This window comes from Mustela erminea, chromosome 15 (assembly GCF_009829155.1).
Source record: "Mustela erminea isolate mMusErm1 chromosome 15, mMusErm1.Pri, whole genome shotgun sequence".
In the NCBI taxonomy this organism is placed as follows: Eukaryota; Metazoa; Chordata; class Mammalia; order Carnivora; family Mustelidae; genus Mustela; species Mustela erminea.
Window position 1 is genome coordinate 37,036,794 of NC_045628.1, and position 17,058 is coordinate 37,053,851.

Sequence of the window (17,058 nt, forward strand, 5' to 3'; positions counted from 1 at the left end):
CAGAAACAGAAGAAATGAGGGAAAAATCAAATAGATATGAGGCAAAAGAGTGTTCCAGGAAGAAGGAACTGCAAAGAAGCCAAAGTAGAGTTCTTTGGGCAGGGTGGCAGGGGTGTGGACGATGAAGTCAGAAGTGTTCAGGGGATAGATAATGTAAGGCTTAGATGCTCATAGGGAGTTTAGTTTTTATGCTAACTACGGAAAGCCACTACAGGATTTTGAGCAGAGAAAACATGCACTCTGTTTTTTTTTTTCTTTTTTATTATGCAAATATTCAAATGTATTCAAAAGTAGAGAGTAATTCTATTTTAAAAGGAGTATTCTAGCTGGTGTCTGAAAAATAAACTATATAATAGTGCAGTAGCTAAGATCCCAGCAGGAGATCAAATTTACCCAAAATGATTCATATGAAGAGATGTTAATGAAGGCACTACTTACAGAGGTGTGGCCAGTGTTCAGGAAATGAACAAAGGATGTTGAGGACTCAGGGAACCTGAACCAAGGTGATGATGGAGGAAATCTTAGTACATAGTTCCGAAAGATCAGAGCTATGGCAGAGTGGCTGCCCTACTTGAGCTGTAGTCATAAACAGACACCACTACAGCCACATCATGCAGAGAGTAGGGAAGAAATATACTTATATTCATTTTCACCACCTGACTTTCTGGTTATAAGTCCCATTGGCTGGAGCTAGCCAAAAGCAAATCAGCAAGGGAAGCAGGTGATGCTGTTCCAGAAGGTTCAGCTTCATAAGGAATGGAACTAGACAGAGAATAGTGCAAACTGAATGACAAGGAAGCAAATGAAAATAACCAGCACTAAAAGGGCAGACTACCAGCACATATACTAGTCAGGAGGTTTTATAATTGTCCAGGTGAGGATGTTAGCTTGTCCCAGGGTTGTAAGAGTAAATATATTCTAGACATATCTTGAAGGTTACATACTACAGGTATGTCCAGTGGATTTGACATGTTGAATGAAGGAAAAAGATGATTCATAAGAACATTAGAGATATATGATTAGAAGGCGGACTTCATATATAAGGATGGAAGTTTGGATGGATGGATGGATGAATGGAGATTGAAATAAATACAGGGATAAGAGAGAAATATTTTATTAAGAATAGACTCTCCCTGAACAGTGTATTTTGAATAAATGTCATTAGTTTGGATTCTACTTGACTTCCTTTCATTCCTCTGTACCTATGACCTTTTTTCTTGAAATAGCCTTTATTATTTTCCATGCCTGGCAAATAGGCACTTATTTTATTGATTTGGTTTAAAGAAGGCACCCTGTTGTACGTATTTCTTTAATATGTAGCACATGGTTAAGCATATCTTCTTATTTCCTAGAGTACTTTGTCCATGTTTCTTGTACCTTTTGACTACCTTCACCCATTTCTCCCACCACCTTCCCCCACCTCTGGCAACCACTTATCTGTCCTCTGTATCTATGAGTTTGGTTTTTGTTTGGTTGGTTTTTTATGTGTGTGTGTTTAAGACCCCACATATTAGTGAAATCATAAAGTATTCATCTTTGTCTTTGTGACTCATTTCACTTAGCATAATGGGCTCAAGGTCCATCTATGTCGTCACAAATGGCAGGGTTTCCTTCTTTCATAGATATGAATATATTCCTACATATATACATATAACATCCTCTTTATCCATTCATCTCTCAATGGACACTTAGATTGTTTCCATGTCTCCAGTATTATAAGTAATGTTAATGCTGCAATGACTATGAGGGTGCAGATACTCCCTCAAGTTAGTTTTTGTTTTCTTTGGATAAGGACCCAGAAGTGGAATTGCTGAATATGGTGAATACCACTTTAAACAGTTATCTTCCTGTACATCTACACATTAACTGATTAATGCTGCTTCATGAAATGACTTTCAACTGCTATGCAAGTCTAGGAGGGTTATATGTAAGGAAAAGAAGAAGAGTGAATGGTTTAATGATTCCTGTTTTGAAAAAGTCAACTAACTGAAAACTGGGATGTTGGATACAGATATAACAAGCTTCTCAGCACAACATTATATACGTTTGCTTAGCTGTGAGTACTAGAAAATCATAACCATATGCTCCATTACATTATAAATTATATTATATATTACTCCATTATAATATAAATTATATTGTGAATTATCAAAGTTTAGGAATAGAAACATTATTTTTTGCATACTCCAAAGGGTCTGACATGGGGTTTGACACATTTCAATTATTTTAATACCCTTAATATTAATATTCATGTTTATATTTTCCCTTATCCTTGAAGTTTGTTCAATAAAATGTTTGAACAACTCATTTCATACCTAAATTTTAGAAACTCCACAGGCAGAGTGTATGCCCAGTGGAATTAGCTTTACTTGGGAGAATTATTTTAATCCCTTATTGACTTGCAAGATGCATCCACCCTGATGTTTTCACAGGAACGTATCGCACTGATGATGATCAAAAGAGGTATGTTGGACTTTGATCAGAGTAAATCTAAAGAAAGCTGGAAATCTGCAAATACGCAGTGATTAAAATTCTTTCTCCATCTTCTTTTAGTGGAAGAAGGGAAGTGAAATACTGACTCATACCTTATAATTAGTGTGAGAGAAATGGAAAGTTTTTTATTTAAGAAAATTGAGACAGTGCTAAAGCAAAATAAAAATTTAATACTGTGCACGTTATTATAATAGAAATCAGGAGATCTAGTTTTGCAGAGTAAACTAAATGTGGTCCCTTTGATTGCTTTCCTGCAGATATGTGTCAAAGAACTTCCAGAAGCATCATTTGCTTCTTACCATCAGCATTAACTACTCTGAGACAGAACAGAGAGAAGCAGAAAAATTTTCAATCTTTCTGGTAACACCAGATGCTCTTTATAGGCTTAAGACATTTACTTCTTTTGGATATTGTGTGTAGGCCACTTGCAGATTTATCCCTCTCAATGGAAGTATACTTTAGAATGACCTTTACACTTAGTGCTTTGTGCTTGTTAACTATGGTTAGTCAGGGGACATTGTGTCATCAACTACCTTCTTAAAAAATAGGATGACAAATAACAGAATTTTAAAAAGAGAGATTTTACCTTTAAAATTCAAGTAAATACAGTTAATATTTAAGAATGAGACAGCCACCTATCAAACCATAAAAACAAGATAAAAACAGTATATTTTTCTCCTGGTAATTACTAAGTATAAGCAATAGAATACTAAATAATGAATTAAGGAAATTACAGATCAAGTCTAAGTCCTGCTTCTCCCTCTCACACTCCCCCTGCTTGTGTTCCCTCTTCCGTTGTCTCTCTGTGTCAAATAAATAAATAAAATCTTCAAAAAAAAATGTTTGATCTTTCTAAAAAATTCAGAAAAGAGTTAATATCTTCTGGCAAAGTGGCTTTTGGAAGGAGAAGGGAATAGTGAATGGAAGTATCTTAGGCAGTATTATAATAATAATATCTGATGACTCTTTGGAATGGGCTTGACTAAGAACATAAACTTTTCTAAGTAGAATTATCAGTGGATTAAGTCTTGAGTGAATTATCAAGGGGTCTCAGTAAGAAAGACACATTTTAAGAATATTTACTTATTCACACACTGTAGGGGTACCTGGGTGGCTTAATGTGTTAAGCCTTTGCCTTCAGCTCAGGTCAATTTCCCAGGGTCCTGGGATCGAGACTCGCGTCAGGCTCTCTGCTCAGCAGGGAGCCTGCTTCCTCCTCTCTCTCTCTCTCTCTGCTTGCCTCTCTGCCTTCTTGTGATCTCTGTCAGATAAATAAATAAAACCTTTAAAAAATATATTCTTATATTCTCACACTGTATTTTCCAACATTTTGAATCTAAATAGAAGTAGCTTAAAACAGAAGTACAGGTAAAGAAATACTGTAATCCATCAACAAAAATCAGAAGGCATAAGTCAATATAAGAAGAAGAATGGCAATGCTAAAAATAAGTTCGGATTTAAGTGTCTAGTTTCAATTGCCAGCGCAACATCCAAGCTCAGTGCTTCTTGGTTGGAAATCAAATACTTCTTGGTTACGAGTCAAATCACCTTACAGTAATGTCCAAGAGCCCGAATTATTTGTGTAATAGAGTTTTGCTATTGACTATGACTGGAAATAAGCATGCCATCAGCTGAATCTGGGATAAATTATTTAGAAACATAGATGTTTTGTTGGTTGTTAAGCAAAGATGTTTTTGAACGACCATAAATATGTATGAAGATGATTAATTTATGCATGTAATTTGAGATGTGATATTGAATATATTTCTGCCTATACATTATATACTTTTAAGCCTGAATACTAGATGTGTTGTTTAAAATAAATTAATAGATACTCTAATTAGAGTAAGTGATTGATCACTTAAATAGTTATCGAGCAGTTCCTAGGAGCCTGTAAACTTGTTAGTGGAATTCAACAAGGGGTGGCAGATATTTTTTTCTGGTTTCCTACAAATTTATGACTAGCATGCATATGAAGCCCTTAAGTAACCACACAGATGTCAACTCATTAAAGTCTGACACGACCGAGAAAAGCAAATTGTGTCGATTGTGGCCTGCACATGAGGGAAATCCTCATGGAAGTAATAGAATGTACACTGGACTCTGAAGATTAGGTCATATTTTGATAGAAGCCCCAGAGGGAAAAAGCATTACTAATATTACTTTGAAAAAGGGCAGGATCCTTTAGGACCAGAGGAAAGAGGTCTGAAAAGCTAAAAGATGAAATACAGAAAAAGATACATGAGGTATCTTGGAGAGTGACTGAATAGCTAAAATGGGTTGTATTTTTGGCCTGCTAGTCTGAAGATATGATATAATGTCCTGGAAGCAATACTAAACTAATGCAAGCTTTAGAACATAGCTAGACATGGGTAAATTAACACAAGTGTTCTAAGAGGTGGGGGGAGGATATGCTTGAGTAGGACTGATTAGTGGTGAGAGAGATCGCAGGTATCTGGGAGCTATTAGAACACCTGGCACAAAATAGGTGCTGACTACATATTTGCTAAGTGAATGAATGAATGATTGAATGTGTACAAGGTCCAGAACCTGCCTAGGATGCAATGAAATTTTTCTGGGGGAAGATGATGTTCATACAGGGCATGTAATCACTTATTTCAGTTTTAGAAATTTTGAGCTTTCAAACTACCTTTAGAATAGCCAATTTATGGGTGCCTGGGTGGCTCAGTGGGTTAAGCTGCTGCCTTCGGCTCAGGTCATGATCTCAGGGTCCTGGGATCGAGTCCCGCGTCGGGCTCTCTGCTCAGCAGGGAGCCTGCTTCCATTTCTCTCTCTCTCTCTGCCTGCCTCTCCATCTACTTGTGATCTCTCTCTATTAAATAAATAAATAAAATCTTTAAAAAAAAAAGAATAGCCAATTTATGTTAAATAACTAAAAGTTAATTATAAATTAGCAGCATTAAACCCCATCTCATTTGTCACTAATAACTACCATCATTTTAGTTAATTTTATGATCTCTACTCATTGTGATTGTGTTATTATTCTTCTTTATTTGTACTGTCAGTTCAGCCAAATATTTTTCATCTCAAGGAATCAGATATTCAGAATTCAAAATATTCTGTATTCAGAATAAAATTAATGAACCTCATCTTTATTTTGCAGGTGCTTTCTTTTTGTTCCTCAAATATCTGAGCAGGAATTATTCAAATGTATCTGACGGTAGCATGAACATGTCAGTAATTTGTATTTTCATTTTGAAATGACAGTACAGGAGGAGACTTGAAAAGCTACACTGTATCTGCTTTCTCATTTATTTAAAAATATAAATAATATGTTCAAGGAGTTTAGTCAGAACAGTGATTGTGCCAATAGAAAGGATGAGAAGATATTTCTGTCTCTTAATATGTCATGATGCTATCCTTTGCCAAAATTCCTTTCAATGGATATAAATGGGATTTTAAATGTACTTTAAGGACCTATCTACTCGTGTCAATGGATTTCTTTCAGGCTGCAGATTGATATCCTGGCTAGAGCTGAGTTCGTTCCTCTTGTGGAAGGTTAGGCTGTTCCAGTCCTCGCATATACTCAAACTGCTGCCGTCAAGGTGTTGTTAGCATTGGTGCACCAACTAACTTATATTCTTAGTTGTCAAAGGAGTTGTCCCGTTTCTTCCATCTATTCTCTGAAAATCTATCAGAGAGAGAGAGGAAATATACAGAAAACCTCTCTAGGCATGAGGCAGTTTATATCTTGCCTTGCAATGCAGACCAACTCTACCTGGGAGCTCCTCATTTATTACGCTGCTACAGAGTTCTCTGATAACTTAACTCTCTCCATTCACTGGCACAGTATACCGACAATTCAACAGGCTCTGGGCTTAGGTAGCACTGCGAGTGCTCATTAAATCACTGTTTCTCTTCTGAGAAACCGTTTAATAAAAATACCTGAAAATTTATTGTCTCAGACCCAATTATAAGATATTGAAGTAGAAAATCATTTTTCTTGCAGCTTATGGCATATGATAATATTTTATCATTCGTCCTATTCATTCTGTCAAGCAGAGAACTTGAAAGACTATGTATGAAACTGTCACTTGTTCTTTAAGGACTGTCACTTCTAATAGGAATCAATTTTGTTTTATGGATTCAGATTCTGTGAGTAGATTTTTTTAGCACAACACCCAGTAGCAAAACAAAAGTTTGAAATATTATGAAATAATGTGTGGTGTATGAAATTTTGTCACACTGCTATGAATGTGAGACTGTTTTCATAACCTTGATAGCCCAAGGATATAGTGTTAGAAGAGTTAATACTTCCTTTGGTCCACAGTAAGTCTAAATTTTTCTTACTTTAGGTGTTTTTCCATTATTGCACTCCATTTTCCAATGAACTCCCTGACCAGAGGAAAGGTACAGATGTGTTTGCTATGCTTTGTACAGGTCCTGTTAGTCACCTTGCCTTTCAAATTACGTCTCCATTCATGCAGTATTACTATTCCTTAAGAAACATCTTACAACATAGATATTTTTCTTGTTTCCAGTCATTAACATGACAGGAGTATAACGCTATAATTTCTACCTCCTAAACAGAACTATTTTGTGATATTTTTTAAAGTCTGTGGAGATTCTTTAAGAAATTAAAAATAGATCTACCCCATGACCCTGCAGTTGCTCTACTGGGTATTTACCCCAATGATACAGATGTAATGAAAAGAAGGGCCATCTATACCCCAATGTTCATAGCAGCAATGGCCACAGTCACCAAACTGTGGAAAGAGCCAAGATGCCGTTCAACAGATGAATGGATAAAGAAGAAATGGTCCTTATATACAATGGAATATTATGCCTCCGTCAGAAAGGATGAATATCCAACTTTTGTATCAGGATGGACAGGACTGGAGGAGATTATGCTGAGTGAAATAAGTCAAGCAGAGAGATTCAATTATCACATGGTTTCATTTACTTGTGGAGCATAAGGAATAACACGGAGGACATTGGGAGGTGGACAGGAGAAGTGAGTTGGGGGAAATCGGAGGGGGAGATGAACCAGGATAGACTGTAGACTCTGAGAAACAAACTTAGGGGAGGAGAGTGGGGGTGTGGGGGGTTCGGTGAGCCTGGTGGTGGATATTAAGGAGGGCACATACTGCATAGAGCATTGGGTGTGGTGCATAAGCAATGAATCTTGGAACACTGAAAAAAAATTAAATTACATTAAATTAAAAAAATAAAATAAGATAGAAATCACCCAGAAAAAAAAGTCTGTAATGCAAATTATTATAATATAAATATTTTGATTTTTGCTATAAAATTAGAATACTACACCCTTTATGCAATAAGAGTAGGTCATGCAGCTCAAACAAATTCATGCATTTGATTTTCTTTGCTTGTGATATAAGAAAGTTATTTACAATGTTAGAGAAGTATCTATACATGCAAGTTAGTGCAGAGAATCATGACAAAGATTCTAACCAACAGAGTATCTTCTTTGACATATTAAGGAAAAATATAAAGATAGGAGACAATTTATTTTCTGAATTACATGACAATTTATTCTATTATCTTATTGGAAGGTTGGGAAAACAATGCAAACTCTAGATACTTGAATAATGCATTCCATTTTCATGAAGCAATACTTTTTTAGAGTCATAATTTCTAATGTATTGCAAGGATTTGAAGTAAATTCATATAAATATTCTTGGAAAACTGCAGTTTGATGAGTATCTATGTGTAACTATATGGGATTAAATCATCTATCAATATTTTCATGTTTGTAAGTGTGGCTATTTTAGGCACGTGGTTGAATTTCTCAAGACATCATCAACCAAATTATTGGCATTTTAATGACAAATGTAATGGCCACTTTTAAGAAATAGTGTTTTAATAATTGAATTTCTTTTTTATTCCCCCAAAGTGTAGTTAGAAATAAAGCCAATGGAACTTTACAAAGAGTATGCAAAAAGACAATAGCAATGTTTTTACACACAAAATTGCAAAGAACATATCTAATCAAAATTCATGACATTGCTGGCAACTGGAATGCGCTCTAACAAAGTTATTATTGAGAATTCTAGGTATAAATGGATAAATAATTCTTATTTTCATATTAGTCAATTCTGAATATCATACACGTTTCTTGACCATGTTCTATTCTAAAGGTTTACCCTTTAACTTGCAGATCATTATTTAGTCCCAAGGAAAACCTGCCAAGGTGAGATAGGGAGTCAGGACATATTTGCAAAGTGACTGCCTCACTGACATAGATCAACCCGTTAGAATTTTATGTAATGTTGTTAATAAACCCTATGCTGTCCTTCTTATTGAGTCTCAGGACATTTTGATTTCTTTTTTTTTTTTTTTCAATATTTACTCATTTATTCATTTGACAGACAGAGATCACAAGCAGGCAGAGAGAGGAAGGGAAGCAGGCTCCCCACTGAGCAGAAATTCCCAATGCAGGGCTCCATCCCAGGACCCCGGGATCATGACCTGAGCTGAAGGCAGAGGCTTTAACCCACTGAGCCACCCAGGCATCCCAATATTTTGATTTCTGATATATCTTCTGGTTATCAAAATATTTTGAATATTATTATTGGGAGAGATTAGTATCTTTCCTTGAGGTTTAATACACAATTTATGATATAGTCAATGATTATTCTAAGTATAAGAACATACTAAAAGTGAAGACATTATGAACCATCCATGAATTTTTTTAATTGTAAAATAAATTATATTATGATTATTATTGATTGGAGGGGTATTGGTTGGTAGTATCCTAGATAAAAAATCTAATTTGCAGACAACTGTTGTATAAATTCTTATGTGTAAGCATGAATATGTTTCTAAGTAGTATATAATTTTTGAAACCTATTGATATATTTTCCAAATTTGAGTAGCAAAGGAGCTGTCACAATAGCTTAGATTTCATTAAAATTGAAGAATATAAAAAAAGTATTTTCCTTTGATAAGGAAGAGCAATAATTGTGTGAATCTTATATTTCTGCAGGAAATCTAATGATAGTTCAAATTTAAAAGATAGCTTAACCATTTTATTTTTCTGAATTTGTGTCTTTATTTGGGCTGTAATGGTAATGCTAAAAAGTGTTGTCAGAGGAGATGAAATATAGACACAGTCATACTATCTATAAGCAATAATAATAATTTGAAAATACATAAAAATAAGTAAAAGCAATTATGAAAAATTTAATTTCTTTCAAGATTAAAAAATAAAATTTAAAAACTCTCAAATGATTATGGGTATGCTAAAATTTAGATGCTTTATACTGTGTTATGTTACTTAAAGGAAAAAATATTTAAGTACAGAATAGCTTGGTTATTTTATAGAATTCAATTATAAATTTTACTTTTATTTTGTATATCTTCCTTGTCATACTTTGAAATAATTTATAATATTTTCACTATGCATACATCTATGAACATTGAGCAATTAATTTCCCTTTAAAAAGTACTATTTGAAAGTATTATAAATAAAAATACTTATTATTAATATAATTATTAATATATTTATTAATATATAAGATTATAAACAATAATGTAAATAAGGTTGACTGTCCTCTGATACTGTATTTTGGCAAAATTCCTTAAATTTTATTTTACAATTACCTATTTTTAATGAAATTTGAAAGAATCCTTATTTATCTCTGCATTATGCATTTAGAAACATATAGATATTTAGCCATTCAATGAGTAATACAATTATGTTTTTAAGGTTGGCTTTATCATGTTGCACATTCTTTAATCTATGTCCATTTTATATATATATATAAAATAAGGAACCAGGAAAAGTTAGAAATACTTCAGTGACTAATGTGACTTTTCTTAGAAATCAAAACTGTATTTAAAAACTAATCTTTTAAAATTAATTTAATATTAGTCTATTGTCTTAAGGTTTTCTGAAGAAATAAAAACTATAATGTAAGGCAACATCAATGACCTTTTTGATATACAGGACTACAAGAATTCACAAGACTGAACCTTTATAAAAGATACAACTTACTAAACAATTTTATATTTTGGTAATCCTAAACTGTTTATTAAAAATAATAATTTCAAACCCATACAACTAATGTGCAAATTTTTTAAACTTTAAAATATAAAAATTAACCCAATCTTGTATTTATTTAAATATTATACTAACCTTATTTTTAACATGGTGAAAAAATATAAAAGAAGGCATAGAGGTATTTTTAAGTTAAAACAAATCCACTCTAATTAGTTCAAAGAGTCATCTACATATTATGACTACTGTATGAACTCCTTTTAATGTAAGTGACACTATGTACCCATAGGTCAAACTTTTAAAATATTTACATCTATGCCATGAATCTATATATCTAAAGCCTAAACCTTAACACAAACTTCCATTTGAACTCATTATGAGTTATAGTTTTCCAAGAAAAAAAAAATACAGAAATGAAGCACATATCTTTTGAATTTTTTCTTTTTTTTTTCCAATTTTTTTTTCTCTTTTACCCCTTTCATTTTGTATTTAACTGTTTATCTGGATAAGATACTCCTAGAGTGTGCTGCTAATAAAAGAATAGTTTCTTATGATCAACTAATCCCAAGTTTCTCCAAAAAGGTGGAAAAGGGAGAGAAGAAGAGAAAAATGATGGGAGCCAAGTTCAGCCATATATACATTTATCACCAGAAAACCTAATTGTTTTCCTTTTAAGGAGAGGAAAAGGTTTATATGTAGAACAAATATACTTTAATACTCAGATGACCAAAAGTCATATTAAAATACTTTTTTTTTCCTTTTACTTTATAAAGATCACTAGGATCTTATTGGAAATAGATATTCTCTTTGACAGTTATTATTTATTTATTTATTTAAAGTTACTAAAAGAGTAAAATAGTAGTCCTTAAAAAAAAAAAAAAGTCCATTAGATGTCTCCTATCCTACTCCTTACCATTAAAAAAAAAATTCTTTTTCTTGTTTAGTGTTTAGAATGAACGTGGGTAAGAAGGGAACTAAGATTTCAGTATGTAAAAAATGCAACGAAGCCAAGAATTTAGTTGAACATCTTCCTTTCTATATTTCAAAGTATTTTGGTAGCTCTAATACATTACATTCCTATTCAGCCTCAAAGGTATTGTTCTTTCTCACATGTTACATTCATTATTTTATGTGTTTTTATGTTCTTGTCGACTCCAACAATGTATGCATCAAATTGGCTGAATAAATTTACTTAATTAAGGTTAAAATGTGAAATCTAATTATTTAGTTATATGCTGCTATCATATATTAACTTATTCATTCAATACATATTTGTGTCCAGATGTGGTAAAGTTTCTTATCAATGTGGATGAAAAGGTCAGTGTATTAATATTAAATTTTCAGCTTCTTAATTTTCTAAATTTATGTGACAGATTTAACTGTCACTTGAAATGAAATATTCATTCATTAAGGAAGAAAGTGATCCTGAAAGAATCCAGAAAAAAAGAGAGTCTAAAGAGAAACAGAAGAGGAGGAAAAGAAAAGATGTTTTGTATGTGCTCAAAGACATGTACACAAAAGAATCTGGGGGGATGAAACCCTGGTGTAGCAAAAGAGACACATACTAGAGCTTCAAACAGCTGATCTCACTCTATTCCTCCCTCAGGTGCTGGATTTTTGGTATAAAAGTTCTTAATTTCACTATTGGAAACTTTACCTTGTCTACTATACTACTTTCCATCTGTTTGCATCCTTAAAGAGATAAGAATAATTGTTTTCATTTTTATTGATTTTTTAATTTAAAAAGGGTTTAAATTATACCTGGAATACCTTAAAATAAATAAATGAAATTTACGAAGGTTGTTACCATGAATTTGTTAAAGGTTTTTTTTTTTTAATTTCCTTTGCTGGACAGGTTTATGGCCAACATAGCCAACTATATACAATTTATAAACAGGTTTCATAAGAGGAAAAGGAAAATAGAAAAAATGATTTCTGGAAGTTCCTTTAAACTCTGTGTCATAAAATGACAATAAATAGTATTGAATAGAAAATAAAATCCATTCTGCTTCTCATGAAAGGTCTTCTGTTATACTCATTTATTTTTATTTATCAGTGTAATTAGTTGTTATTACATTCTTCATCCCTCTCAATATATGGGTAATATCATAGGCATTAAGCTTCTAATTTTAACTACTGATGTCATATACTCATTTCTATAAAAACATTATTGACAGTGATTATGTATTATTCACAGATACTGGCTGACCTAGAAAACCATGCATTATTTAAGAATGATTTGGAATGTCAGAAGTTGATTCTGGAAGCAATGAAGTATCATCTATTGCCAGAAAGAAGAACTTTAATGCAAAGTCCAAGAACTAAACCTAGAAAATCTACTGTTGGAACTCTGTATGCAGTAGGAGGAATGGATAACAACAAAGGTATACAATTCTTCATCTCTATATAATATACACCCTGTATCATACCATGGCATGATCTTAATACTGTAATCTGTATAATACCAACAAAACTCACATGTTTTCTACATTAAGATTTAATATTAAGGGAAAAATCCAAATAACACCTCTTATTTTCAGTCTGTGTTTGCTGCTTCTGTCTATTCATCTTTAAACCCTTTATCTCTTGTGCATTATGGGCCAGACTTCATATGAAATGAAAAGGGGATTTAAAGCACTTACAAAACACAGGCCAAATAATGTGTTGGATATATTGACAACTGTATTTCAATTCCAAGCAAAGAAAATGTAATGTGCTAGTCACATGCTGGCTGAGAGCAATATCATGAAGAACAGAGTTTCTTCTGAGGCATTTAGAATCTCATATGTAAGCCCAACAAATAAATAGCTATACAGAGTGGCAGTTATACTTTAGAAACTTAAGGGTGATTACCAATTAGGCCCTTCAGAAGGAAGGGAATGATTCATTTAAAAGTTGAACACATACATTTGAAGGTTTCATTCTTACTTTTCTATAGTTTGTGGAAAATATTCCATGAATATTTGTCTTCAGCTTGTCTTATGTGATACACAAGACAAATACAACTGCCATACATTTGTGTCTGGTAAGTGATATAATTATCTGCTATATATGAATATATATATATATATATATATATATATTTGTTTTTTTTTTTTTTGAGAGAGAGAGAGAGAGCATGAGCTGGGGGCAGGTGGAGGGTGGAGTGGGACAGGGACAAAGAGAGACTGTCTGCTGAGCAGGGAGCTAGATTGGAAGTGGGGTCCAACCCAGGACCCTGAGCCAAAGGCAGACTCTTAACTGACTGAGCCACCCAGGTGCCCTAATCCACAATATACATAGTTGACAACAAGAGACTATACATACATGTTTGATCTCTATTGAAGAACTTTGTTATTAAAGAAATAGAAGGAAACAACAAGGGATGCCTGGGGGGCTCAGTTATTTAAGTAAGCCCCACCTTCACGTCTATGCTCAGTGGAGTCTGCTTGTCTCTCTCCCTCTGCCCCTCCCATACTCTGTGTGTCTCTCTCTCAAATAAATAAATAAAATCTAAAAAAATAAAAATTAAAAAAAGGAAGCAACTAAACTTACTTCACCATTGTTAAGTGAAATCCCAATATAGCAGCTAAAAGAAAACAAAACACTTTAAGTATTAATCGGGAAAGACATATAATTCCATATTTTTGTCTGTCATGAATATATTTTGTGGCCATTACGTGGTTTTCACTAATCTAATTTTTTGAGAAGTTTACTTTCTGTTTACTGGGACATTGATTTTTAGTAATCATCGCATTAAATGAGCACTAGAGAATTTCTATTTCCATTTACATATATTTTGTACATATGATATCTATGTTGTATATTATGTATATACAAAACTGTCAGTTAAAGGGAGTAAATAATTTGTTGCTTTAGGAAGTGGGGAAATGACTTCATCTCTCTTTCCCTCCTTCTCTCCCTCCTTTTTTTGCTGATCCTGTAATATATGTCATTACATAAAAGAACATGTCAGACATTTTCAAAAAGTGTGGTTCAAATCCCTTTTTTTAAAGCGGTGAAATAGAAAATATCAGATACAAATCTGATAAAAATCATTAGAACTTATACTAAAATTCTGAAGAAATTTTTCAAGCTAAGAAAACAAATCTAGTAACCTATACTCGCGTTGTCCTTATGACAGTAATAAATATCAAATGACATACACCACATGACATAGTCATCTCTTATAGCAGAAGAATGCAAACTTTATTTTAACCTTATAATATGTTCATTGTATCTGTAAAAATAAATACCCTGATTTCCACGGCTTTCAATAAACATACACAAGTCTCAGGTTTTATAAATGGTAGTGGTTTAATAATAGTTACCAAATTTTAAAGTCAAATGAATGAAACTCATTTTGAAAGAAACTATTCTACAGGAAGAATGCCCATACAAGATCAATTCCACTTGTAAATCTGCACATAATATTTTTTTTTCTAAAGAAAAAAAAAGAAAGGCAAGAAGAGAAGAAAAAGGGGAAAGGAGTAGGAGGGGTAGGAAGAGGATGAGAAAGAGAAGGTAGAGGAAGAACATTTATTGAATCTGGCTTGCCTTTAATTAGTAGTGAATAATAAGCATAAATTAAAATGGACAAAATTACTATGCCATTAGAGAACCAAAGAACATGACTAAATTTGAATTTTTAAATCTGGTGACTTCGAATTGTTGTAGCACAAAAGAATATGAGACTAGGGAGTCTACTGGGTTAACCTGTTGCCAGCATTTGAATTTCTCAATGCAGTATTTTTTTTTATCTTAGGGATTCCAAGTCTCACTCTAGATTTGAGTAATACCAACAATTTATTTATTGTTGCACATATTCAATAAGTTAGAGGCTTAAAAGAATGTGATAATATAGGAGGTCTGAACAGATATTCCAATTTAAATCAGCAATACAATGGAAAAAATTATTTGAAGGAACATTTAAGAAATTTCACCATATCCTTAGTCCTATGGGAATGAGATATTACTATCCCATAAACTTAGCTAAAAATCTAATACTTAATACCAAACCTCAGAGAACCCATTTTTCCTAATGAAGCAAAAATTTATAAAAGCCCAATGTTTCAAGGGATTTAAAGAGCAAACAGAACATTTTCACAGTAATCCCTCCTATTTGGATCATGCTTTTACTGCTTTAATAGTGCTTTCTACACCTTATTAGCTTTTATCTTTAAATAGGCATTAAGATTTTATCTTAAAATTGTGTTTTCTTAGAAGGTAATGAGGAAAAGGGAATAAAATGTGAAAAAGAGAGAGAGAGAGAAAGAGAATAACCCAAAGAAAAACAGCAAAAAATTGAAACTTACTTGGCATGATTAATTTGAAAATGAATACAATACATAACACTTGTTGTTTTTTTCAATTATTGACATATTCATATTGTGCCTTATAAAGGGCTGTATAAACATTTTGTTGGAATTCCTCTTTAGCTAGATAATTACTGAGATTCAGATGATATCAAATGAGGTAGATAAACTATAGACACAATCTTCCACAGACATGAAAATTCAGAGCACTGGCCTCTCCTCTCTCCCTTCTTATAATCATATTTATAGGCATTCAGTGCTGATGCGAATCTTTTGCACATCTATTTTGTGCCAGGTTCTGCATTAAGAACCTGTGTACCATGGTGAACATTATGAATATAACCCGTACCTTGCAGAGCTACCAAGTTAATCTGGGAAAACAAATAATAAACAAAATATTTACCAAATGAATGTTACAAGAAGGGAATGGCAAGTAGAATGAGTATAATGTCCTTGGAGCAAACCTGGTCTAATCTAGGAAAGTTGGAATGGAAGGATGGTCTTGGTGGTAAATTCCAGACTCTAGGTATATCAAATGTGAAGGTTTCTAATTGAGAAAAGTGACATCTTCAAAAGAAAAAAAAAAAAAAAAAAGGAAAGAAATCCCTTATGGCTGAATCATGGCCAGTAGGGAAATGAAAGCCTGGTGGTTAATGGAGGAGAGACACAGTGGGCTTCAGTGAGAGACTTTACAGGATCAATTCTGACTTGAAACTACAGAGGTTTTAGAAGGCTGATGATGTTCCTAGTGGAGAGAGCAGTCTTTGAAATCAGAGCGATGCCCATTCAAATCCAGGGGTTTCACTTAAAATCTCTAGTATAGAGATGGGTGGCTTAGTGGGTTAAGCCTCTGCCTTCGGCTCAGGTCATAATTTCAGGGTTCTGGAATCGAGCCCCACATCCGGCTCTCTGCTCAGCAGGGAGCCTGCTTCCCCCTCTCTCTCTGCCTGCCTCTCTGCCTACTTGTGATCTCCGTCAAGTAAATAAATAAAATCTTTTTTAAAAAAACACATTATTATAAGAATTAGTATTTGTTCTACTATAAATTGAGAAATGAGGAGACAGAAAACTAAATATGATTTTTAAGAAGCAATATATGCAAGCTGTTTTTATAAGGAGAACGATTTTCTTTAAATGTTGTCATCTGAAATCAAATGTGGATTTAAATCAATGCAGTACACTATACTGATCAATTTGTTGTTTTTTTGGTAAGACTTTTGTTACAAATCACACTAATCATAAATATTTTAGAAGGTTGATTTAAAGGTAAAACTAGGGATGCCTGGGTGG

The 17,058-nt window shown here is 33.1% G+C and overlaps 1 protein-coding gene across 1 annotated transcript in view; it reads left to right on the forward strand.

Annotated features, from left to right (window-relative positions):
- Positions 1 to 17,058, forward strand: part of KLHL1 (kelch like family member 1) — a 396,676-nt gene that overhangs the window by 261,069 nt on the left and 118,549 nt on the right. Inside the window, 1 exon segment of the mRNA XM_032315139.1 lies at positions 12,672 to 12,858. Coding sequence (XP_032171030.1) covers positions 12,672 to 12,858 — 187 coding nt within the window.